The sequence below is a fragment of the Ambystoma mexicanum genome, chromosome 11 (genome assembly GCF_040938575.1).
Source record: "Ambystoma mexicanum isolate Mex_15411 chromosome 11, UKY_AmexF1_1, whole genome shotgun sequence".
Classification (NCBI taxonomy): Eukaryota; Metazoa; Chordata; class Amphibia; order Caudata; family Ambystomatidae; genus Ambystoma; species Ambystoma mexicanum.
In genome coordinates, this window is record NC_090934.1 from 1,347,937,274 (window position 1) to 1,347,963,658 (window position 26,385).

A 26,385-nucleotide genomic window follows, 5' to 3' on the forward strand; every position below is an offset into this window, starting at 1 on the left:
ACTTCTGCTGGCCTGTATTTATTAAAAGAGGAAAGGCTGGGTCGGTGGCAACAGCACTCTTAAGTGAGGTTGGGATACACATGTTGGCCTTGGAGCTTAGCACTCTTTTTGGGTGCTCACTCAGTGCCAATGCCCTTGAATTGTAGGAGCACCAATGTGGGTATTTTAACACCTCAGGCCTTTGGTCCCCCACTGTTGTATAGGGACGGTGAAACTGCAGTCTTAGAACATTAGAGGTTGCCTTTTCGTATTAGAGCCTATGAGGATACTGTACCCTTAGGGTTTAACTACATGTCCCTCCCCAAGCAAACTGTCTTCAATTATGTCATTGTGGTGTTAGGAGGGCCCAGCCTTCGTGACCTCCATGGCATACAATGCCCAGCACATTTTGAAACTCTTTAAAGCTGGGGGTTTTAATCAGTGCTTTAGGAGTGGTCCGTGGCCAACAGTGACTAAAGACCCTGTGGGTGCTCACCTAAGGGAACTGGAAATTGCAATCTGGGAAACATCTAAAAACAAATAATTTCCCTTAATAATGCCAGTGCTGGGGATGGAGACCCAACAATTAAATTAAGGGTGCAGTACACTCTCAGATACAACCTGCCCCTAATTACACTGTCTTGAGGTGCAGCTCAGGAACCTGGTCACTGCTGAATATAGGTGTGGTTTCGGTGCCGCTGCTACAATCGTTATTTTCTCCAGCCTCACAGAATGTTGTCTGTATCATTCCAAGGACACACCAAGTTGCCATAGTTGGAGCAGTATTCTTTTCCAAGTTAAGAAAGAAAACACAGCTCTGTGATCGCAACAATGAACAAAGATCAAAAGATTGATGAGTTTAAAGAGACCGACACTAGGATAGTGCGCCTTAAACAACACAAAGTATAGAAGATATTTGATGAAGAGATTTTGCAAAAGGAGCGGTCAGATTAAAAACAAAGCCTCCTGAAGACAGGACGCAAACGCAAAACGCTCTCATTCAAATGACCTGAGGGAATGCATCTCCAACAGATGGTTGATTGGTTTAAAAGTTGATTATTAAAGATGAAACAATTAGAAACGTGGTCTGCGTTTTATTTTTACAAAACAGTCCACCACAGTAGAGAACGCAAATGGAAGGGAGAGAGGAGTAGTAAAGCCATAAAGATAATTGAGGAGACATTTTGCAAACATAATCCCTAGCCCTAATAGGAGAATCATTTCCTGTCCAGTAAAACTTTTATACAGCACAGTACCAACAGTAGACAACACAGAAGAATTGCCAATATCAATTGATCTCCACAAGTCTGCATTGTGACTTTCATGACAATCACCTGATGGCAAGGGAACTGCAATGCTTTGTGTTGGTTGTACATTATAAGACAGGGCATTAAACTTAAATCATTACATTATGGATACTAAATATTTGCAAACTAATTTTATCCGGAACAATTTGTATAAATGTCACAATAACCCAAGTTTAAAATAACACTATTCAATAAGATTTAATTTCAGCAGTTCGGGAGAAACGGATACAGACATCCAAAGGATTTTGTGTTTAACTTACGATAACATGCCTTCCTGTTACATTAAGCAGGGGTCTGAAACATTTGCCCTCCAGAGGTTTTTTACTGGGCTTCCATAACACCCCACCATTGCCTATGCTAGAAATGGACGATGGCAGTTGTAATCCAAAACATTTGAGGAGCCAAAGGTCGCAACCCTCTACAATAGGAGTCATTACAAACCAAAGCGATTAACTGTTCTTCCTTAACATACCTCAGACTCCTCAATCTGATCAGCACTTTCTTCTCCAGATCCATTATCTTTAGGCAAGTATGTCATTTTCAGTCTAAGATTGCCTTTCACTCGCGATTTGTGACTAGAAAGAGATTTAGTTTTGTTAATAACTACAAACTAACCACCGAACTGTGATAGGTTTTTTTTTAATATGAATGGACATGTTGAACATTAATTATAAATGTAGCAGCAATGTTTGGAAATGCAAATAGAGTGAACTGTCAACCAGTAGGCCTGACAGCCACTTGCTTTTATTGAACATGGTCTTAAAAAGCAACAGAAAATCACATACAGAAAAACATAGCTCAATCTATTAATCTTTCACAATACGTTTTGTTTCATGTGTGCTTTATTTCGGTAAAAATACCATAAAAGTCAAAACATACAGTACACAACAATAGAGAGAAGAAAAAAACACCAAGGCATAAATATACAGAATCCAGGGCTAATCAATGTAAAATCATTTAAAAACACTCACACAAAACAGATCTACATTTAAGATCATCAATTTGAATCATTGGTAAGGGTTCTTACAAGGTGTAAATGAGCTATTCTTCAATGACCATTGGAAGACCAAAGGTTGAGGTTTGGCCATAGACGGCAAATCGTAATAATCCGTTACTGGACCCTCGTTTATATAAATTAGCACACAAAATACAATATGCCATATAAGGACGCAGACAAGTGGGGGCGCTTGAACGGCCCCCTTTGGCTAGTTAGCATATTTAGATCATCTTCTCCAAGCCCTCAACAGATACCAGCCAACAGCAAAAGTTGCAGCTTTATCTTTGGCTGCTAGGCATAGTGACATGGCCTCTACCTTAGTATTAACCCTACAAGCATTTAGGAGAGACTCTAAAGATCCTTTCCTCGGGTCACCATAATATGGGCAAAGCAGGACAAAAATTGACCACGTCTTCAATTGCATCCAAGCAGAATGGGAATGTCGGGAATCACACTGTGGTTCCAATTGTTCCTCAGGGCAGCCAGGGGCAGAATATGCCCCCACAAAAGCAGTTTGTGTATTAAAACGCACAGAAAAATAGCTCTTGAAGGTTGGCAATATATGGTTGCATATTTCTGGCAGTACAACATTGTGATACATTTTTGCCCACTTCAATGCACGTCTAGAGAGCCGAATCATTGAAATAGGAACAGACGGGCTATCCACCCGCTTCTCTATCAACCCAAACAACTTTGGGCCAGCTGTTATGATTAATGGACAATGATCGCTCTCAGCCTGTGGTGGCACTTTAAAGTCGATAATTAGCAGCCATACCTCCAGGTTCAACATTGTATTAGTCTATCAGGCCAGATCGATTGGCATAATTAAATGTCTTGCTGGGTGGGGAGTCAACCCAGGAATCTGCTGTGTGTTTGAACAAATAATTGCATTAGGTCTGTGCCCAATTTCTAATAAGTGTACACTGTTTGTCTATTTAAGAGGATAGTGGCATCTTGCCTATGCGCATAGAATTGCTACCCTGCAAATTACCTGTGTGTTTGAACAATTAATTGCACTTCTAATAATTGCACCCTGTTTTACCTCCACTATGCCTCCATCTTCACCACCTCCGAGTTTGAAGCCACACTCCAGTACGGATATCACTGTGCGCTGTACAGGAGGTGCTTTCATCCTTGTGGGAAAGGGCCTTGACAAACTTGGCTGCCTCCGTCACCACCCACCCGCTCTCTTGTCCCATCCCATTCCTAAACAAAACTTCCCTGTTTACATATCCGCCTATAATTTACTACAAAGACGCCCATAGGAAACCTTTAGGCACCTTATTACACAAAGCTGCAACCCAGCACAATCCGATTACCCTGGCTAAAGAACTACGATCTTGTAACACCACCGACAACTTTAGAACACTTGATGGTACACGTACTAGTTTGAGACAGCTTCCCATTCATAACCGCCACACATTCATTACATGTAGTGATAGGTTATCTAGATTAGCTTCTCGGACCAGCTCCTGCCACTACCACAGCATTACCTCCAAGCAAACTCACCTCTCATATGCACAAGTGCTCCATACTACCCCACATTCCAAGAGCCAAATATCTGCTATGCTCACACTACAACACGGCACGTTCACAAGTCAGACTATTAAACTACATAGATCCCCAGGATCCCAGCCCACAGCCCCCCACTTCCCGTGCCAGAACCCCCCACTATCCTCAAAGGCACCCTCCTTAATGTGCGATCCTTAGGAGCCCACACACTCGAGATTCAGGACCTGGGTACTAGTTGCTACTGAAACCTGGCTACATCAAGCATCAGGACCCCTCCTAGCGCTAGCCATCCCCCCCCTGATTTTAATATATACAGGGCTGGCAGGCTAAACTCCATAGGAGGAGGTGTTGCTATCATTGCCAGATCTAATCTTCAACTAAGATTACAACCGTTAGATGTACTACAAGGATATGAACTACTCCTCAAACTCTCAACAGACCCTAAAACAACAACCAACATTCTTATCATTTACAGAGCACCTAACAACATAACCATCCGGAATATAATATCCCACTCATCATCACGCCTTACCTCATGCCCAATACTAAATTAATTATTCTAGGCAATATCAATTTAGGTTTTAATGATAAACAGGACTCCGATGCAAAGGCCATCCCCTCTGCTCTCACCGACATGAATTTCACCCAACTAGTGAACTCACCTACACATGCCAAAGGGAGAATATCAGACTGGATACTTACCTTAAACATTAGCCCTTCAATTGAGTCCATCACAGCAATCAATTGGTCTGACCACTACCTCATTTGCTTCAACTTAATGACTCAAAAGAAATGCACCCCTGTGCACAATGCACTTGACCCAATCGAAACCAGAAATGCCAGTAATCTTACAGTTTATAGCCTCACCCCTGTAATGCAGAAGGCCCTCTCAACCCAAACTTCCACCAACACCAACCCCAACTGCCTTACTACTTATCACAATTGTCTCAAAACTACCACTGACACCTTAGCCACACTTATAACTAAAACACCACGTCTGGCCAAGCGCACCAATTTCTGGTTAAATGAGGAACTGGTGGGCCTTCGGTGTAACAAGAGATCTCTGGAACATATCCACAAAAGTCACTTACGGCTGACTCAGCCAAGTCTTTTCAGGGAGATAAACTTTATAAATCAACTGTCATAGCTCATAAAACCATTGCCCTGAACTCCCGGATAAACAATGCTGTATCAAACTCTAAAGAACTTTTAACATACTAAGAGAGTTAAAAAACCCTATCAACTACCGCTGTCAAAACTAGTAAAGGCTGGTGTACTACCATACAGAATGTACTTGCCTCAAAAATAAGCCTGCTCCAAGATAAAATTCTAGCCAAAAGAAAGCTCTTAGCCAGCAAAAACGCTCCCCCCCAATTGTAGATAAAGACTGTGAAAACTTAGCCACTCAATTCAAATTCTCTGGTCAGCCAGCACCAGGTTTTGGACACCATTTCCACCCTTAAACCATCCAATTGCAAAGGAGACTGCTTCCCGCTCATCTTGTCGCGCTAGCTCATATCATCACCAAATTTGTTAATGCATTCTTCAGTACCAGTATCGTCCCTGCCAGCATCAAAGGAGCTTGTGCCACCCCACTCATTAAAAAAGCATTGTTGGACCCTACGGTACCTACAAACTATTACCCCATAACTACTGTGCCTTTCCTGGTAAAAATTAAAGATAAAATAGTCTACTCTCAAATACAAAACCATTTGGAACAAAATCAACTCTGGCTTCCGGCCCAATCACAGTACCGAATCGGCATTACTGGACCTCAAAATCCATATGGATTCTATAAGAGACTCTGGTAACCTCTGCATCCTACTCCTATTAGACCTGTCCGCCGCATTCGATCTGGTGGACCACGATAAACTATGCATCACACTGTCCGAAAACTTAATTCTAGCATGAAGCCATCCTGTGGGTTAAATCCTTCCATGCAGAACGCACTTCAAGAGTATCCATTGGAAAGGAATCTGTGGATCCCATACCAGTTCCTATAGGGGTACCACATTGTTCTTGCCTTTCACCCACTCTTTATAATGCTTACACCAAGCTGCTATTTGCAGTCTTGGACGCTATGGGTGTCATCTACACAAACTTCATCGATGACACCCAGATCCTCATTCCCATTACCAGCAACCATGATGAAGACACTACTACCATTAAATAAGATTTATGCCATAATCCAAAACTGTATGGCCACAAACAGTCTGTGCCTCAACGAACAAAAGACTGAGATCCTTATCGTAGGCTCCCCTGCTAAAATTAAATCTCTCCATGCCGATTATACATCTATCACCACTGATGGCACACCCAACCCAGTCCTCGAGCAAGTCAAAACTTTGGGTGTCCACCTAGACACTAATCTAACAATGACCAAGCATGTCAATTTCCTCTCATCAGCCACTTCTTACACCTCCAAACTTATTGCCTTGACCCCGCAAAACTGTTTTACTCTTGCCCATGCTCCGATTCTGTCAAAATTAGACTATTGCAACATTCTACTATTAGGCTCATCTAATGCTAATCTGACCGAACTCCAATTGCTGCAAAATAAAGCACTGCAAGCAGCCCTTGGCTTAAAATAATTATCACATAACTAATACGAGGACAGAAGCACATTGGCTTCCCATTAGAGCCAGAATAATTTTTAACCTCTTAAGTGCCAAGGACTTGACATTACGTTTGTGTGGCCAAGGACAAGCTATCGTCATTTTTGGCACTTCAATTTGTGCGACCCCTGCAAAGTGCCCAGGTAGGTGCACCCACGCATGTGAGGTACCGTTTTCGTTGTGACACCTGTGGGAACGCAACACTTTAGGTAATACACTAGCACTCTCAATGAAAAGTAATCTAAAACACAGTCAGGTAAGTATACACACCTCCATTGATAACTATCAGATAAATCAGGGTTAAAGCACAACTATTTGTTAAGACAGAAGTGAGCGCTTAACCTAGATGGCACTCCAACAGTTTAGGTTAAAAAGGGAGAGAAAAGGCAAAACATAAAATAAAACAGTTCCCAACTCTTATAAGAGTTCAAAGCAAGGGGAGAAAGGCAGGTTATACTGTAGAGCCAAAGTTCATAGGCTAGGCCCACTTTAAAGGGAGCCAAGCGAAATGTGCCCAGGATCACACGGTTAAAAGTGCACTGAAAGTCTTTGCAGAGTGTTCAAAAGAGGTTTGGGTGAGTCAGAAGATATAGTTAGAAGGCCTGGAGCCAACCCAGTTTAGAAGCCAAGGATTTAAGGGTCACCTTTAGCAATCTGTAGAAAGGGAGGCCAGGCAGGACACAGTACCTTAAAGAGAAAGGAAGCTCCAGCGGGGGCAGTTGTTCCTTGCAGTGGTTGAAGTTCGTGGTTCCGACCAGGGTAGGAGAAGATCTCGTCGAGGAGGAAACGTGGTGTTGTTGCACTTCACAGGGATGAAACCAGCCGCGGAGTTCCCGATTAAAAGGTGCGGTCCTTTCATTCTCCGTCAAAAGTGGCGAGCTTGGCTATCGGCCGCCGGGGTGCTTGGCACGGGCGATTCGACCAAGGGCCGTCTTTGGAAGGCGAAAAGGGTGAAATGGTTGGTCCCACCAGCTCACAGGAAGAAGACTCGTCCAGCAGAAGATCTTCTCTTGTCGTCGGGAAAGTGGTGAGGTAGCTGCAGCAGGGCTTCACCGGTGGTGTCGTTGCAGATGGCTCAGCTTCGTCCCTCTTTGGATTCTTAGGTCCTGTGGCGACTTCTGAAGTTCCAGTCCCAAAGGCCCTGCTTTTATGCAAAAAAAAACCCATTTATCAGCCTAGCTGTCAATCACACATGCTAAGTGGTGAGCCGGGCGGCTCACCACTGGGCCAATCAGAGTAGAGTGCGACCTGGGTTGCTAAGGCAACGCAGTCCAGGTTGCCAATTCCCCCCTCCACCCTTCCTGTGGAACCCAGACAGAGAGGCACCATTTGGAAGGCTTCTGTGGAGAAGCACGCCAAAATAGTGGAACAAAGGACTTGACCTTGGTCAGAGTTACAGAGACGGACACAAATGCCATTTTAGAATCGAGTTCTGGCAAAAAGACCCAACCAGTGATTTAATATTAAATAAATATACCAGCAGTATCTTTAACATTGCACCAAAAAGTGGTGCGTTTAAAATCAATGGGAAAATCCCATAGAGAATATTCCGGTGGAATATTTCGCGTGGTAACCACTGCCACCAGCCAGAAACTCGACGAGGGGGGACAGGACAGTGCCCCCTCAAAAACAGACCCAGGGGCAATCGAATTACCCCTTACCAGTACTTCCACAATCTCATGGTTTGTACTGGTTCTGTTCCCAATTTTGGACCAGTAAAGCCAATGGTGACTTTACATGCCCTGGGAGACAGTAGTCAGTCCCAGGGTATGGAGTCTATGTTTGGGGGTCACTGTGACGCCCCTGTGGTACTGCACTGAGGGTGCTGTGTACCACACATACAGAAAAACAGATGATACCCTATGGAGTAAAAAGGAACCCCAAAGCCCATAAGCACATAACAAGTCAAAGACATTGTTAGGCAGAAACCTGTGCAGTTCCCTTAGGGACCACTGCAAAAGATTTAGGACTACAGGTGGTTGGCAGTAAACCCAATTGGTAGCAGTCTGTACCACCCAGATTTACCTGGTAGCTGTGGCTGAGCAGTCAGACTTCTCTCGAGATGAGTTAGGCAGTATATAGAGTATACACAATAGGTACAGAGATACAGTAGCACAAGCAAACACTGACCAGAGCTTTGGTGTAAAAGTATATCATTATTTATTTAAAGACACACTTGTAAATTACACTATCACAAAAAGAGGTAAGTAAATTCAACACACAGTCACTATTATATATATATATATATATATACAACCCTAATTACTTATTAAACAAATCTTAGTGAGAAACACCACTTATTTTCAGACAGAAGCGAGCGCTTAACATAAGATGGCACTCTAATAAGTTATAGAAAAAGGGAGGGAAAAGGCAAAGTTATGGAAGCACACAATTTCAATACCTTTCAAAGAACCACAGTGAGGCAGGCTAGGCAAAGTCTACTGGAGAGCAAGGAAGTCCAAATGCCAGGCCCACTCTTAGAGAGAGCAAGCGAAATGTGTCCAGGATCACACAGTGGGGTTATGCCCAAAGAGTCTTTGTAGATAGTTCACAAAAGGTTGCGATCAAGTCTGGAAAAGTTAGTTAACAGGCCCCAGGCTAACCCAGGTTAGAAAGTCGAGGATTTAATGTCACCCCGAACGATCTGTCGCAAGGGAAGCCAGGCGGGACACAGTACCAGAAATGGGAAGAACGCTCCAGCGGGGGCAGTTGTTCCTGGCAGCGGGTGCAAGTCGGTGTTTCGTCCAGAGGAAGAGGAGGTCTCGACGTGGAGGAAAGATGAAGGTCATTGCACTGCCAGGGAAGAAAACCAGCCGCGCAGTTTCCCAGTTACAAGGCACTACCCTCTTCTTCGCGGTGGTGGTAAACAGTGGTAGTCCGGTTGCCGGGGTGTTTGGCACGGGTAAGGCGGCCACGAGATGGTCCAGGAAGGCGAAAAGACGGGCAAACTGGTTATCCCCACCAGTCAAAGGAAGAAGACTCTCCGGACTGGAGATCTTCTCTGTCGTTGGGAAAAGTGGTGAGACGGTTCAAGCAGGGCTCCACTGGTGGGGTCGTCATTGCAGGTCGGCTCGGCTTCTCCCTCCTTGGATTCTCTAGGTCCTGTGGTAACGTCTGAAGTTCCAGTCCCCAAAGCCCTGCTTTTATGCAGAAAACCCCCATTCATTCAGCCTAGCTGTCACTCAAACATGCCAAGTGGTGAGCCGGGCGACTCACCACTTGGGCCAATCACACAAGAGTGCGACTTGAGTTGCCGAGGCAACTCAGTCCAGGGTGCTTAAACCCCCTCCCGCACCCCCTTGGTACCCAGACAGAGTGGCACCACATTTGGAGGCTTCTGTGGAGAAGCCTGCCAAAAAGTGGAACAAAGCACTCGAGGTCGGAGTCACAGAAGCGAACACAAACGCCATTTTGGAACCAACCAGTGAATTTATATTAATTTAATAAACCGGCGGTATGTTCGAGGCTATTTTAAAAAGTGGTAGCCTCGAACAATGGGAAAATCCCATAGGAATATATTCGCGGTCGAATATAAAAAGTAGTATCCACTGCCACCAGCCAAAACTCGGTCGGGGGGGACTGGACAGTGCCCCCTCGAACAACAGACCCCGGGGCAATCGAATTGGCCCGACCAGTACGTCCACAATATGATGGTTTGTACTGGTTCTGTTCACAGTTTGAGACCAGTAAAGCCAATGGTGACTTTACATGCCCTGGGAGACAGTAGTCAGTCCCAAGGTATGGAGTCTATGTTTGAGGGTCGCGACGACACCCCTGGGTTACTGCACGGAGGGTGCTGTGTAACCCACATATCAAAATAACATGAAGCCCTATGGGGTAAAGGACCCCATAGCCCATAGAACACCTACAAAGTCAAAGGAACACCTCAAATCATGTCTAAGAGTGGGAGAAAAAGAGTCTCACTTTTAGCAGGAGAAAAAATAAACCCCAAAAATCCAACAAAGCTGCTGGGGGACTCATTAGGTTTGGGCAATTAGCCTTATAAGAGAATTCTCCCTAACACTCTGCACAAGTCACCTACCACTCAAAAGGTCTGTCTGTGCTCTTTCAAAAACAATTATGTGTGCCCTTCCTCACCACATTTGTTTTCTTTACTTACATATGCTAAGTACGTCTGTTTAGGCCACAAGCATAAAAAAACCTGTGTACAATGGCTCAGTTTTTGGCTTGTGGTATTGCTTTAAAAATTATAAGTGTGATTTCCTAACTGGAAGAGTCGGGGGAATGTAGCGGAGCATTGCTTTTCTCAAAAATCCACAGAAGCCATTGCACTACCAGGCCAACCATGTCCACGGCATGTCTTTTTTTCTGTCATGTTCCCAATTTTTCCCCAAACTATGGAATTTTTCCAGACATAGTTGTTGCCTGACCTGCGCAAATAACCCCTTCCTAAACTTGTAATTTTGTCTACGTTTCAGAAATGTATGGCCATCTGTCCTCCCATTCAGCTTTGCTACCCTTCTCTTCCATTCCGTCTACACATGTCCTATTGGAAAAAAAAGGCCAAAATCGCCTCCCTCTCACAAAACGGCTGGTAACGATATCAAGATATGTTGCATTGGTTACCACTCAACCTGTTCCTGAAAGCCTGGCAAATGGCGAATTCAGCACCGCAAACCATTTGTTCCTAGCTCTTACAAGGAAAAAACTACAGGCTTCTTTGTACATCATTTTATTGGCATTTTCTCCTTTTTTGGTTATTTTCTCTCACCCCTACAGCAAACTAGGATTCCTTGGTGGCGGCCTTATGACTGACTACATGTGGGAAAAAAAGGGGCCAAATTTGGCCGAGATCTCATTTAACAAAAAGGTTACAAGGCATTGAATGGTGACATACCGAAATCACCAAAAAAGGCCTTGGCACTGGAGGGGGGAAACCCATGGCAGTTAAGGGGGTAAAACCCTACGTGTCACCCACAAATGTATCGCCAAAAAGGCACCCACATACCTTAACAATGCGATTACCCTAAAAAAGCCCACGGGAATACTTAGATCAAACAATAGTAATAGCGCTTCATCCCACGTTACAAAAGTTCAAGGCCAGGGTGAAGTAGTTTCCCAGTACTAGCTCCTAAAATCTGGAACTCTCTCCCCCCTCAAACTAGAATTGAACCATTCCACCAGTGTTTCAAGAAAACATTAGAAAAGCGCTTTTTCAACAAATACTAAATCATGAATTTCTCCGATGGTCAGCCCATCTGCACCACCAATGGCCTAGCAAGATTCGCTATTGTGTACTATTACTACCTACCTCTCCTGTAACTGTATTGTGCTTATATGTATGTTAATTAATCAATAGGACCTGTATTCATTGAAACCAGAGGCTTAAGCATATTGTAACTTGGCTGCGGTCTCAAAATGCTTTTTTCTAAATCTGTATGAAAAGTAACTATTCCTCACTGTAATCGGAAAGTCCAGCTTTACTGTAACCTACGCTTTGACACCCATGGGTTTGGGCGTATAACAAATGCAATAAATAAATAAAAATAAACATGCTCTCAGGCTGGCAGGCATCATTAGACTTGCCAGGACCTCAGAGTTCTTATATTTCCTCTTTGGAGCAGCACTCAGAAACTCCCCTATACCCCAGATCCTATCCTCTTCATCTGCAATGTCGGCATTAAGCTCAACCAGTTCAAATTGCAAATTAAGGTCCCCATGACTATAATCTTTGAGAACGCTCCATGTTTACACCTTCAGATGTCCACACGATGTTGCAAGTGTTCAAAAAGAGAAGTTCTTCCACATGCTGCCTGAAGGTTGTATATATTAATTAATAGCATACATTTGCCATCGCGGAAGCTTAAGTGGAGTTCCAAGAAGTCCCGGGGACCAGTTTCAACAACATGGATGGCCCTAGATATTGATGGATGAATCCCGAAAAGCAGCCCTCAACTTGGCCTAATCCCTTTACACCCTGGACTGCCAGGATAAAAAAGGATGCATAGCCCTATGTACTAAGGGCTGCCATAACCCATGTTTTCTGAAAACCAATAATAAGGTGCTTACGTATTAGACACACCCAAGACTCATCTGCAAGGTGCCTGCTGAGGCCTGCTACGTTCCAGGATAGTGCCTGCCCCACAACCCCCGAATCTGGTAGCGTCACAACCCCAGGGGACCTAGAGTCTTCAAGAATAGAGGAACAGCAGTCTGTATCCACTGATGTTGCGCCAACCACGGGGTGGGAAGGGGCACATCCAGTCAGTCAACTTCCCCCAGGATTGAGCCATCACCTCTCGCAGTATTGGCGGTCAGTGCCTCTTTTGTGATCTCCATATTGGGAATTTCTGGGACAACCCTTTGTGGTATTATCGGAGCAAAAAAGGGAGCACAGATAGTACAGAAGTTGTTCAAAAGTGTGGGGTTGCAGCCAGGGTGTAGAACAACAGGGGCCGGCCTACTATGTTCCGGTCGCCCAAATACTACAGGCCCCACTCTCGCACCACTTCCTTGGGCTGTCTTCCCTCCCCTTGATTGGGGGCACAATCGGATCTTTTACTGGATGAATCAAGGTAATTGCGACTTCTGGTCCCAGCAGAGGAAGTCTCCTCTGCTCCATACCAAACAGGCCCTCTAGCAAATGGGCCAAGGCTAGATGAACTTCAATATAATCCCTATTCGAGGAAGTCAATAACCGCTGGCAAGCAACAATATCCTCTCTGGTGATGGAGCAACAGCCCTTATTTTCTTTAAGCCAATTGGTCACCTTAATTACCAGAATATCCCCTGGGTCTCCATATTTAGTTGCCAACTTGGGCACGTTGTACAGGTAAAAGCAAGGTTTGGTTGTCCGAATGCCAGTTGGGAGATGCATGCTGGATTTCCTCATGATACTTGGGAGGTCAACAAATCTTGTTTAATGGAGGTATAGCATCATGTTGTTTTATAACCTTTACAATGCTAGCCATTGTTTCACCCGGTGGGCTTAGAATTAGTGGAGGAAATTATTGTACTTTTGACGAAACGAGGAGAGTATTGGTCGATCTTGCCCCTGGCATTGGGCTCTGTCCCTACCTCAACTTTCAATTTCTTAAACTCAAGGTAGAGAGTATAGTTAGCGGCTCGCAGGCCATTCACAACACACACAATCCTCAGTAATCAACAGTTCACCCCTCAATGGGATACGTCATACCAGTATGATGGTCACTATTAGCTTTGCCAGTGACTGCCAGATGGGCCCGTTTGGCTTCTTTTTGGGAATTAGAACAAGGAGTGGCCAGACCTGCAAGAGGACGGAACTGATTCGAAGTAGGAATGTGCAAGGCAACTCGCAAGGACTTCAGCCTGGTTACTGAGTTTTACAGGCCCATTAGTTAAATGTCCTACTCCTCCTTGCATCATACTATTTAATTCTACAGACATTATGGGCCTCATCACGGGTTGGGCGGTATTCCAGGTGTAATAACCGCCCAACTGTAATAGCGTTAGCGCCAATCTGTCTGGCGGTATTACTGCCGGATCACGGGTTGGGCGTGAACGGTAATTCCCCATTCCCCGTTGGGTCCCTGGGACCCAGTGGGAAATTCTTGGCACTAATACTGCACGCTAATAGAGCTGGCGGTAATAGTGCTGAAAACAGGGTGCTAAATGGGATGTTCACCTCCAGCAAAAAGCTCGAGGTAAAACAGCCCATTTAGCTCCCAACTCGTGATAGGGCAAGCCCTTAAATGTGGCTACCACATTCAAGAACTACCATCCAACTCGTGATGAGGCCCCTGGCCTTGGGCGGCTTACTCCCATGTGGGTTGAACGATGAGGGGTTTGGAACTTCATAACCAGCTAGAATCATGCCAACATATGCTAAAACAGGTAACAATACCTTATTTGTTGACAAACTTTCTTGGGCCGAGTTCTCCATAGCTATAAGTAATACCTGCTTTTTGGATTGGAGACCACATGTAACATCTGTGTTCCTTGTTACAGGAGAATCTGGTTCTGGGCCTGGGCCCAGTGATATGAGTTAATTGTCGTCCACTACAACACAGTTATTGGGCTGCTTAGCTTCACTCTCTTTACCGATTTTCTTCCTGCTTTTAGACAGCAAGTTAGCAGGTTGTGCAAGCATAGGCACGATTTTATACAGCAAGGAGGCTATTTCATCTATCATGACGTTTTGAGTCCTTGATATTTGAGGACAAGAGAGCCAACCTCTTCCCAGCCTGGGCGTTAGGAGATTTAGTCGCCTTGCGCTTAACCATGGTAAAGTGTAGCGCAATATAGCACAACACAGCCGGGCAATCACCTTCGGCAATTCAACCAGTGCTACCAATATAAAGCAACACCCAACTTACTGCCCAGCAACGCCTTACTAAAACATAAGAAGCTGGTTCAAGCACTGGACACAAAAAGAACATTAAACGAGGCAACAATACAAAGGCAATATGTGGTTAAAACAGTTAAAATGACATTGAGCCAGAATCAATCGGCGACAGAGCGTCTCCCCCAAAGTCTCATCAATCCAGGCGAGGCACGCTTGACTGCTAAAGGTACAGCCAGACTCAGTCTCCCCTTCCTTGCCTGCGACTAAGTCCATAGGGTTCAACAAGTTACCAATAAAGTTCAGGCCACTCATTAAGAGTTGCTCGTCTCCTCTTCAGAGTGAGTTAGAAGAACAAGTTACTTACCCCGGCTAACGTTCTTTCGCCTGGATGTTCCTCCCACATATTCCTCATCTTTAGATATCTCCTCTGTCAACTTTAGCTGCTTCGGAAAAAATATTTCGACAGAGGATGCTGCGCGTCAATGCTTTGGACTCGAAGTCCCTCAAGGGCCTCAGTCTCGGGGTCAACATCATTGCTGGAATATATTGTGTGCGCTGCGCCGGTTAGCTTCAGTTCTGTTTTTACACCTTAGTTTTGCAGAATTACTGGCATCAGTGTTTCCAAGACAGTATCAGACCTTTAAAGAGCATAAGGTGTAATGCAAAGAAATTCTACTGCAGGGTATGCTGGGAGGGACGATGAGGAATACATGGGAGGAACATCCACTCGAAAAAACGTTACCTGGGGAAAGTAACTTGTTCTTCGATTGGATTGTGTCCTCCCACATATTCTTCATCTGCAGATAGACCCCCAAAGCAGTGGAAGGTTTTGGAGGAGGGAGTACGAATGTTCAGGTGTATTTTTAAGATTTGTCATGGACAGAAAGTAAAACTGCCTTTCGAAATCCTTCTTCCTGGCCTGAAGACGAATCCAGGCAGTAATATTTTGTAAATGCATCAATAGTAGACTAGGTGGCTACCGCACAAATATCATTTATCAGCACCCCTCTTTGCAAAGCAGAAGACGTTGCCAGGCCCCCTGAGGAATGGGCCCTCAAGCCTTCTGGGGGATTTTTTCCCAGCCAATATATAGCATTCTGTAATGCTTAATATTATTAATCTGGATAATGTTTGTTTTTATTTAATTTGTTCATTTGTAATGCGCCGAAAGCCAGAAGGCATCGGGGCGCAGGACAGGAAACACCAACACAATATGACAAACAAAAACCGACAGGACAGGTGTGAGAGGAACACACACCAATAGGAAGCAGAAAATCCCCTAATCAAACAAGTAGGTTTTCAGCTCTTGACAAAAAATAGCAAGGGTAGTTTCGAATCTTACAGACAGCGGCAGAGCATTCCAAAGCCGGGCAGAGGTTACTGGGAAAACCATCCCTAAGCCATTTACACGTTTGAAGGAGGGTTGAATCACCAGTGCCTGGCTGAAGAGCGAAGAGCTCTTGCTGGATGGTAAGGGGTCACCAAGTTCTTAAGGTAAACAGGTGCACGTCCATAGAGACATCTGTGGACAAGCAGCTGCCGATTTAAACTGTATATGCGCACTAACAGGTAGCGAATGGAGGGACTTGCGACTGCGCGAGATATGTTCTCTCCTAGATTTGCCTTTGACAATTCAAACGGCATAATTCTGGGATATTTGCAGTTTGCTCGTTTATTTCTTACTGGTTCCTAATAACAGTGCATCACAGTAATCCAAACGCGAAAGAATGGTGGCACGAGCAATGGAGGCACAATTGGTCTCTGAAAGAAAGGGACGGATGTTCCTGAGCAGGCGATGGTGATATGAGCAGGATCTGGAGATATGATTTACCCATGTGCTGCATTAAGAGAGGAATTCAAGTAAACACCTAAAGATTTTACTTCATCAACGACTAAGATGGTGCAGTCGTGGATCACGAATGAATGGTAATCAAGGTGCAACTTATCTCTGGTGTGAGGATCAATAGATCAGTCTTATTGCCATTAAGGCACATCCAACGATGATTCATCCATGACTCGATTTGTGCATACATCTGTCTGAGATAAGCAGCGTTCAGCTAATAAGGGCCAGATCATTCCAGAACTAGCTGGGTGTCACCAGCATAGTCCGTGAAAAAGAGGATCCTAGCATAAAGATTAGAAAGAAGTGGGGAAAGACATGCCCCCTGTGGAACACCACAGTTAATAGGAGAGAGAAGCGGCATAGCATCACCCCGCATACTCTTGAGACTAGCTGGGATAAAAAAGATTGGAACCAGGTGATGGAGTCTTTGCAGCACCGGCCGACATTGCTAAGAGTGGAGATTAGTCGATCACGATCCAGAAGGTGGAAGGCAGCTGATAGGTCCAAAAGGAGTAATATGCCTGCTTTGCCTCGGTCAAAAATGTCAAGCATTTACGACAGTAAATCAATGAGGGCTGTTTCAGTGCTGTGAAATGGTCTAAATCCAGATTGTCTATGATACAAAATTCCCATATTTTCAATAAAAGCTTGATATTGGGTGGTCACAATTTTGTCCAGGATTTTTAGTAACAAATTACAATTCGTATTTGGTCTTAAATTATAAGGTCTGTAATATGTAGGCCAGGTTTATTTAACCAGCGGTTTGACCGTGACCATCTTTATGGAAGTAGGCACCAATTTCCAAGAAAAAGAGGAATTAACAAAACGACAAAGAAAGGAGAAATGATCTCTTTATTTGCAAGTACTAATTTAAGTAGAATGACGTTTTCTCGACACAAAGAAGGCTGTTTACTGGCTAATGTTTTGATCATCTCAGTGATGGTAATAGTAGAGAAAGAAGCAAGGGTACTCTTCCACCACTACCTGAGGACCAAGAAGTACGACAGGGGGCTCTTTGGACAGATAGTTTTCAACCCGTACCCATGCTGTTTCAATCTTAGTTTCAAAAGCCAATTGGACATTTGAACAATCTTGGTTGGTAGGAGTAAGGTCTGTAAATAATAGGTCTGGCTTTTCCAGAGACTTAAGAATTTCAAACAGCTTTTTGAGTTGTTAGTGGCTTCTGCGATTTGCCAATTGAGGAAATCTTTTTTTTAACCCTGGGCTACTTTTTCCAGCACCCAAGCATCTGAAGTAATACGCTGCCATTCTTGCAGATATTATGAGAATCTGTCTCCCACCTGGGTTTTGTGGGCTAAAACCTCAGAGGTTTTGGGGTGGCTGAAACAGTGGCTGAGGGTAAAGCAGCCGTTGCTTGGACAGAATATGCACCTCTCAATTATCCACCATGTGGGGATTTTCTTTGGCCCCTTTAACTGGCCAGTCCTCTCGCTCTACCAAAGCAGGAGTAGTAACGAAAGGACCTACCCCTCCAATCAGGTCCACTGGGGTGCGACGGTTGTTACTGTCTGATAGCAGTGCCAAGCAATTTAGCTACCTTCTCAGCTTCTCCAGGTTCTCGTCAGCCTTGCTGCAAACAGCTGAGTGCCGTCAAAGGGCATATTGAGGAGCCTGGATTGCACGTCCGGTGCAAATCCAGATTTCCTCAAACACGCACACCTGCGTATCCCTGTGCTAGCCGCCATGGCTCTGCTAATGCTGTCTGCAGACTCTAATCCTGATTGAAGAGACTCACAAATGGCCTCCTTCCCGTTTCTTGCAATATTCAAGAAGCCGTCTCTTTCTTCCCCTTTGGGAATATGCCAAGCTGCCATGGATATACAGTCCAACAGAGTAAACATACATTTTGCTAGGGCTCTAGTGGCATTTGCAGATTTTAAAGCCATACTCCTGTTAGAGAACACTTTCTTTGCCATTACATCGAAACGCTTGTCGCACCTGTTGGGGAGAATTCTCAGAAATGTGCTAATTCCAGTCTACCTTCGAGACTCTCAGCTCTTTTGCTGGACTCTAGCACTTTTAATTTCTATAGTGGAGATAGTGAGACCTTTTTCCCACTCTCTCATGCAATTTCATTTAATTTGACCTCTGTGTTTATTTTGGTTTTGGAGTCTGACAAACTTCATAGTCATCATCTTTTTACACTGTGACACACAGCACCTTCAGTGCAGTGGCACAGGAAAGTTTTTCAGATTTCCCAAAGGTTTAAATACCTTCTCTTGGTTAAACTTCTGTTTCCAAGAGCAGTGAAGTGAAATTGACTTTACTTACATTTTGTAACTTTCTAGATCCAGCACACACTATCTTACAATAGGGTGCTGCAAGGGTTACTTAGTATCCCCTTTGTCTAGTTTCTCATGTAACAATTGTATGTTACCCTTTCTACAATGAATGGCTTGTGGCAGTGGTTTACTTTTTACTACCATTGAGTGTGTTTAGCGCAGGCTGAAATTGTAGCTGCAGTAAAGCACCCATGGGTGCCCATTTTGTCAAAACGGCACAGGTCTTTTTTTGCCATTTCTTGTTGGGAAGGTCCTTCTTGAGATGTACTCTGCACACCAAACCAGGTTCAGTCCCTATGTTCGTTTTGTCTTTGGCGGGATTTACTGGTGAAGCCCGCTTCTGGCTCCAGCGTGTCAGGCAGGGCAGGAAGCGAGGGAGGTGCCCGAATCTCCCTGTGCTTAATTCCCTTGGTTTACAGGAATGCAACCAAAGGTGATTGGCTGGCTGGCTGTCCTCGTAGGACAGCCAACCTGCTGTGTGATTGATAGCTAGGCTGCGGTTGAATGGGAGAAACCTGCATAAAAAGGCATGGACTTTTGCTTGGAAGGCAGAGTCAACCACTGGACGAAGGAATCCGACGAACAACTTGTAAGATACACCTGCTGCAACTCTTGGATCGTTGGTCTGCCCACTGAAGCCCTGCTGCAGTGCAGAAGCTCTGAATTCGCCTCAATGAGAGATACCCAGCAAAGGACGACTTCTCCCCTTGGGTTGGTGTGACCAATCGACCCCAAGACGAACTCATCTGGAAATCCTCTCGGAGCTGGCTGTACTTCCATTGCTGCTGCAGGAACCAATTGCCAGGGAGAGGAACACCAGAATCGAGTGTCTCATCTTTAAGTCGGAACCGAGCTACAGGAAGATCCACCGGACTTCCATGAAGCAGGACTGATCAAGCCTGAGCCACCTCAACAGAGTGCTGGACCCCAGATGTGAGTAAAGTCAATAAGGTATCCGAGAACCACGGTGGTGCTATTTGCAAGAAGCTGAAACCGCGAAGTGCAGCTGATCTGAAGTTTGCCCATTGCTGCCGCTGACCTTCAATTCGCAGTGCAGGAGTACCCAGATGTCCTCCCTCTTGTCCCCACGACTGAGGCCCAGGAACAACAGGATCTGCAGACCTACAACTGGAACAGAAGCCAGCTGGAACCAATTTCTTCAGAACTAAGCTACTGTAAAACTAAGGGATACCTACCACTTGTTGTGTAGCCTTGCAGCTCTCAGTTGAGACTTGTCTTGGTTGCTTTTGCAGAGTTGCTTGCAGCTTTGCCCCTCACATGCCTCCCAACTTGTGGCCCAACAGTGCTTTCATTTTCTACAAAGACTTCTAAAACAGTGTGCAAAATGTTTTACTTACCTACAAGAAGTGCTTCAGCTCACCCAACATTGGCTGTTCTGGCTCCCGGAAAGACTCTTCTATCCTCCGATTTTGTGCTTTAACTATCCCTCAACAAGTCACACATTCTATTACTTGTGTGCTGGGGAGGGGTTAATTTACTTTGCAATAGGGGGTACAAAAGTAAACTGCTTAAGAATATTTGTTAACCATTGTTTTATCCCCTCACTATTTTCCTTTTGACACCAAACTCAGTATTGCTCTAAATGTGCCAGTGGTACATCAATGTCCACAGTGTCCTAGTTATCCAAGTCACCTCCAGGTGTATGAAGTTTCTGTGTGCCATCCCAAATGGTTATTTACTGACTTACTGAGAGCGTGGATTTTTAAAGTATATTTTGGTGTTAACTATATCGCTACCTTCTAAAGGAGGCTTATTCAAACTGACTGTTAAATAATTGTTTCATCAATATTCCTTGCGTTAAGAGTTTATTTGGATACTAGTCACTCTGAATCTCTGTTAAAACCCTACAGCTCACATTGACCCCTCTTGAAATAATATTTAACAAAGGCACCTGGTTAGTGCCTCACTCTACCCAGGTAGGTAAACGTTAATCAAACACAATTGAGTAAGGTCACATCGGAGCCCAAAACCGAGAACACAACATTCAAGCCTGATAGTCAGAAAAACAAACGGTTTAAGATGACTGCTACTTTGATTCTCATTTAATATAGCAGCAAGTATTACATATACAATTGTAGCGACAAAGGATACTCAACAGAAAACATGAACACAAAACATGGCATGGTACATCAATAACATGGCCCAAATATACATTTTGGTTTTAAATTTCCAGCAATTACAAACCCTGCATTCCCTACTAGGGGGGAAGAATCAAAGTATTGAGGATGTAATCGGGATGCAATACTCGCTGCTATTGTATTAAATAAGAATCAAAGTAGCAGTCATCTTAAACCGTTTGGTTTTCTATCAGGATTGAATGTTGTGTTCCCTCTTGAGATACGCCTAGCTGCTCAGTTTCTCTACCAACTTGTGTAGTACATGCTTATACCAAAGGTTGAGTTAACTATTGCCAAGAGGTCAATGCTGGTGCAGTCTCCCACAGGGTACTGTATACAGCCTTGCCTAACACTGGCAGTGAGGATCTAGTGTAGAGTTGTTAAATTGAGTATTTGCTTTGCTTTGCTTTTGTTCAACTAAAAGATTCACAAGGCTATGCTCCACCAGAACAGCAATTGTAACATGTCTAATATGGATAACTTCAGTCAGGAAGCCATGAACATTTTAACAGTAGATCAACTGAAAGAAATGTGTAAGATCAGGAATCTCCTTGTAAAAGGATGGAAACATGAGTTGATTACAAGGTTGTTTAATCGGCCTGTCACACCTACTAACCAAAAAAATGTGTAAACTTATAATGAGGATGATAGTTCAGAGTCTCACTCTAATGTCTTAGAAGAGTCAGAGGAGGTAGCGGAGTCCCATGATAGGAGACCCTCTTTGCCTGAGCAGGCCCTTCTGCCTCAACCCATGTCCACTGGGACCCCACAAGGTCAATCACTGAGTCCAGAATATGTGTCTCTTGAAACAATGAGACTTGAATTGGAATTTAAAAGGTTGCAAGCTCAAGCTGAAGCCAAACATCAGGACAACAAGCTCAGGGAAATGGAAATGCAATGTTCTCTTGAGAAACTGTTTCCCTCCTAGAGTCCTCTAGGTCTTCCAGTCTCAAGAGGCCTTGCCTGCCTAAAGAAGCAGTGAGTATGTATGATGTGAAACTTGATATTTTGGATTGGTTGGGTGCCTTTGAATACAATCATGGGATTCAGGGTCACACAGGGAATCAGTTGATTCCTCAGCTTTTGTCTAGGCTTCCCCAACGCTGCAACTGATGGTGTAATGGAGGTGGGTGAACTTGAAAGACAGGAATATGAGAATGTGATAGACAGATTGGGAAAAACTCCTTCCCAGTACCTTAGGAGGTTTAGGACCCTCAAAAAAACAGATGGTACCCCTTAGACTACCCGGGTGTGTGAATGTTTAAAAACAGATGGTTGGGTTAAGGTTTACAGAGTGACCACCTTTGAAGGAATGAGAAATCTATTTCTGTTAGTCTATTTTTGATGCCTGCTCTCCGGAGCTGAGACAGCACTTGGCTGACTCAAAAGAGATTGATCCCAAGAGGTTAGCAAAGGCTGCAGACTTACGGGTTGCCAACAGTGCCACTTCACAAGGATTCTGGGGCCACTCACAAAAAGGATGAGGGAAGCAGCACAAGAAAGATGGAAACGAGAATTAAAATTCCAACCACCCAAAAGAGGGCCACAAACAGAAAAACGGTAAGCCACATGGGAAACCAAGTCAGTCTAGTGAAACCTCTGGTGCTGAACCAGAGGAAGGTCAGCAGAAGCCCCCATTCTACAAAGCATTTGGTAAATGTTATGCTTGTGGGTCAAATGACCATGTGAAAGGGGATCCAAGATGCAAGGGTAAACCTTCAGGGGTCCACACTGCCTCATTAGCCTTCATCCCAGAAAATGAAGGCTAGTGGTAACTTTCAATTATTGGCTGAAGAACCCATTGGAGTCTCAACCAGTGTTTCTTTAGTATCGCTGGGCCTGTGGGAACAGCAGAATGTTGATGTGTATAACTACTCCAGATAATATCAAAGAATACTACAAGGACAGTGTACTTGTGAATGGACAGGAGACCCCTGCCTTTAGAGACACTGGGGCCAGCATTACAGTAGTAGATGAAACATTTTCCAAGCCTGATGATGTTGCTAAGGCACCCAAAGGTCCTACTAAACTTGCTGGAGGCCCTATCCTGATGGATCCAATAATACCAGCTCTCACCGAGTGCAACAATATGACTGTCAAGCACCCCCAGGCCTCCCAGTAAAAGGAAGCAGGAGCAGACTAGATTGGCCAATGAGGCAATGTTAGATGACTCTCAATGGAAAGTTACAGAGGAACCTACAACTCCCAGTTTAGTTTAGTTTAGTTTAGTTTATTATTTGTATAGCGCGCCATACCCTGGAGTATCAGGGCGCAAACAGACAAGGATATGCTCAACTTGGTTACAGGTACATAGAAATCAGATGAAGGTGCAGAGATGCGCTGAGCTTGGTTACAGATATGCTCGGCTAATTGCAAGTACAGGAAAAGGCAGGAAGTGTAGACATAGACATCAGCAATATTACAGCAAGCAGATATGAACAAGGAGAGATCAAGGACAGGGGAGCAAGGAGCATGCTCCTGTTCGCGTAATATAAAGTTATATACAGTAATGTACAATGTGACAAGTGGACTAGTTAGCTGTCGTTGGGGAGAGATCAAGGACAGGGGAGCAAGGAGAGATCAGGACAGGGGAGCGAGGAGCATGCTCCTGTTCACGTAATATATAGTTATATACAGTAATGTACAATGTGACAAGTGGACTAGTTAGCTGTCGTTGGCTCTCAGCCACCTAGTGAGGTTTTGTCTAAATTTTGCGAAAGGCTGAGGTTCTCTGACATCATGCGGGAGGGAGTTCCATAACTGCGCAGCCTTGACCGGGAAGCTATTTCCTCCTATAGTGGCAAGTTTGAAACGCGGGACTTGGAGGCAGTTTGCGTTGGCTATTCTGGTAGGTCTGGAAGAAGTCCTTTTGCGTAATCTATCCATGAGGTAAGGTGGAGCTTTGTTGTTGATACATTTGTGGGTGAGGGAAGCGATTTTGAGATGAATTTTGTCTATGGTGGCGAGCCATTTGTATTCTCTTCTTGTCGAGGATATATGCTCGTTTCTATTAATCTTGAGTGCTGCTCTCAAGGCATTGTTCTGGAGCACTTGAATTTTGTGGATGGTCTGTTTATTAGCTCCAATGTAAAGTCCATTACAATAGTCTAATTTGGACAGTATCAAGGCTCTGGCAAGTGTAATGCAACTATCTGTGGAGAGGAATTGTTTGCTCGCTCTGATAAGTTTGCATGTATATGCGGTGGCAGAAGCTAGAGAGTTAACTTGTTTGGTAAAGTTCATGGTGGCGTCTAGGTAGAATCCTAAGGTTTTTACTTCATGAGCTACTTTTATGTTGTTCCCATCAATAATGAAGTTGTCGTAATCAGGGCTGAGTTTGGATATATAGGTAGTGGTGCCCAGGATGATAAGCTCAGTTTTAGAGGACACTCTTCTACTTCTAGGACAAAGAAGGAAACAAAAGGGAAACCCGAGAATGGTGAATCAGCTACTGGTGAAAGAGAGCTGGAGGAAGCCCTCCCCTATGTTGGAGATCTGGATCATAAAGACCATCCTGAGCTGCATACTTTGCTTACAGAAGGTGTACACTCTAGGACAGACTTTAGCAGAGGTCAAAGGGTGTCCTATTCCTTGAAGAACTTTACCAACAGGCAGCTTCCCAGCTGGAAGGCAAGAGCCAGGGAAGCACAGGCTGTACTGGGAGGATGGCCTCCTTTACAGTGAGCCTATTGAGTCTACCCCAGGGGACTACAGAAGACTTGATGAGCCTCAGGTGGTGGGACCCCAGTTTCTACAGTTAGCCAATGAGATTCCTTTAGCTAGTCACTTAAGTTTTAAGAAGACCAAGGAAAAGATTTCTCTCTATATTTCTACTGCCCCAAGATGGGCTCTGATGTAGATAAGTTCTATAGAAGCTGTCACACTTGTCAAACTTCTGGCAAGAGTGGAACCAAGAATGTGGCACCCTTGGTGCCCCTCCCAGTGGTGGGAGTTACTTTTGAGAGGGTAGGGATTGACACTGTTGGTCCCCTAGACCCTCCCGCATCTTCAGGTAACCGATTTATATTGGTTGTGGTAGACCATGCTACCAGGTATCCTGAAGCCATACGTATGGGGACTGTTACTGCTCAGACAGTGGCTAATGTCCTCCTAGGTATTATTTTTACCAGGGTTGGTTTTCCTAAGGAGGTTATCTTAGACAGAGGGACCAATTTTATGTCCGACTACATGCAAGCCATTTGGAAAAACGGTGGCATGACCTACAAGTTCTCAACAGCCTACCCTCCCCAAACCAATGGATTGGTGGAGAGGTTTAATAGAACTATGAAGAGCATGATTGGTGCTTTAGAGGAACCCCTTAGAAGAAAGTGGGACCTTCTACTGCGATGCCATCTCTTTGCTTAGAGAGAAGTCGCTCAGGAGGGGGTTGGTTTCAGCCTCTTTGAGCTCCTCTATGGTCATCCGGTTAGAGGTCCATTGGCCCTAATCAAGGAGGGAGTGGACAGTGCTCCTTCTCTCAAGCCAGTGAGAGTCACAGACGGTGTTAGGTCTCCGAAGCAGAATGACACAAATGATGACAGAAGCTTCTGATAACTTGAAAGCAGGTCAGGCTCTGATTAAACATTGGCATGACCAGAGGGCCAATGTTAGGCTCACCTGGTCTTTGCAGAGGCGTTGGGGCACGGTTGCAGCCCTCCTGAGGGTGAGGTCGCTCAGGTCCGACTTCGCCCTCTGCGCTTATGTGGTGACTGGTGATAATAGGTGATGCTGCTCGGGACTGCTCCTGCGTGGAGAATAGGGGGCGTGAGTATGCCAGCTTGTGGGCCTGATCCCCTTCTCCCAAACCGTGGTACCCGTGGGATGCGCTGTCCCTGGAAAGCTCACCTGTTGATTGGTTTTGGCAAGCACTCCATCCTGCTGCTTCTGGCAGGGGTGCTTGTATGATCGTGACCGAGTTCCTTCACTGGTCCCTTGCACGTGGTAGTCCAGTCCTGCTGCGACTAAGCCACTATACTTCAGTTAAGTGTTCCCGTTTGCCTTTGTCTTTCCTCGTCTGTTTTTGTTGTATTGTAAAGTATTGTTGTCTTGTATTGCTGTCCGTTCCACTTTTGATGTTTGCTCTTTTGCTTTCTTCCCAGGTGATGTTTCCGGCCCGGCAGAAACTGCGGAGCTCGAGGCGGCAGCCAGAGGGAATGAGGAACGAAGCTGCGGCAGTACAGTAGCTGGTAAATTGTTAACCAGGGGACACGTGGGGTTCAAAAGTGGCGCGGCCCTAGGACGGTTGTTCTAACCTTGTCTTTCTTCTTCTTCACAGGGTCCGAGTTCGTGGATGCGTAGTGTGGTGCTTTGACGTCGGGATCAAGATCACTAGATTTCAGGAGATGAGTCTGGAGATGAAGCGATGAAGCACCGGTTTCCTGGAGGTGAGTATGCAGGAGAACACCTG

At 44.8% G+C, this 26,385-nt stretch overlaps 1 protein-coding gene across 6 annotated transcripts in view; it reads right to left on the reverse strand.

The window, feature by feature from the left end:
• The window catches only part of NEDD4 (NEDD4 E3 ubiquitin protein ligase), a 2,630,465-nt gene that overhangs the window by 1,698,418 nt on the left and 905,662 nt on the right, over positions 1-26,385 (reverse strand). For all 6 annotated transcript variants that reach the window (XM_069624887.1, XM_069624886.1, XM_069624885.1 and 3 more), the window contains one exon: positions 1,759-1,861. In XM_069624887.1, coding sequence (XP_069480988.1) covers positions 1,759-1,861 — 103 coding nt within the window. The remainder of the gene's footprint in view (positions 1-1,758; positions 1,862-26,385) is intronic.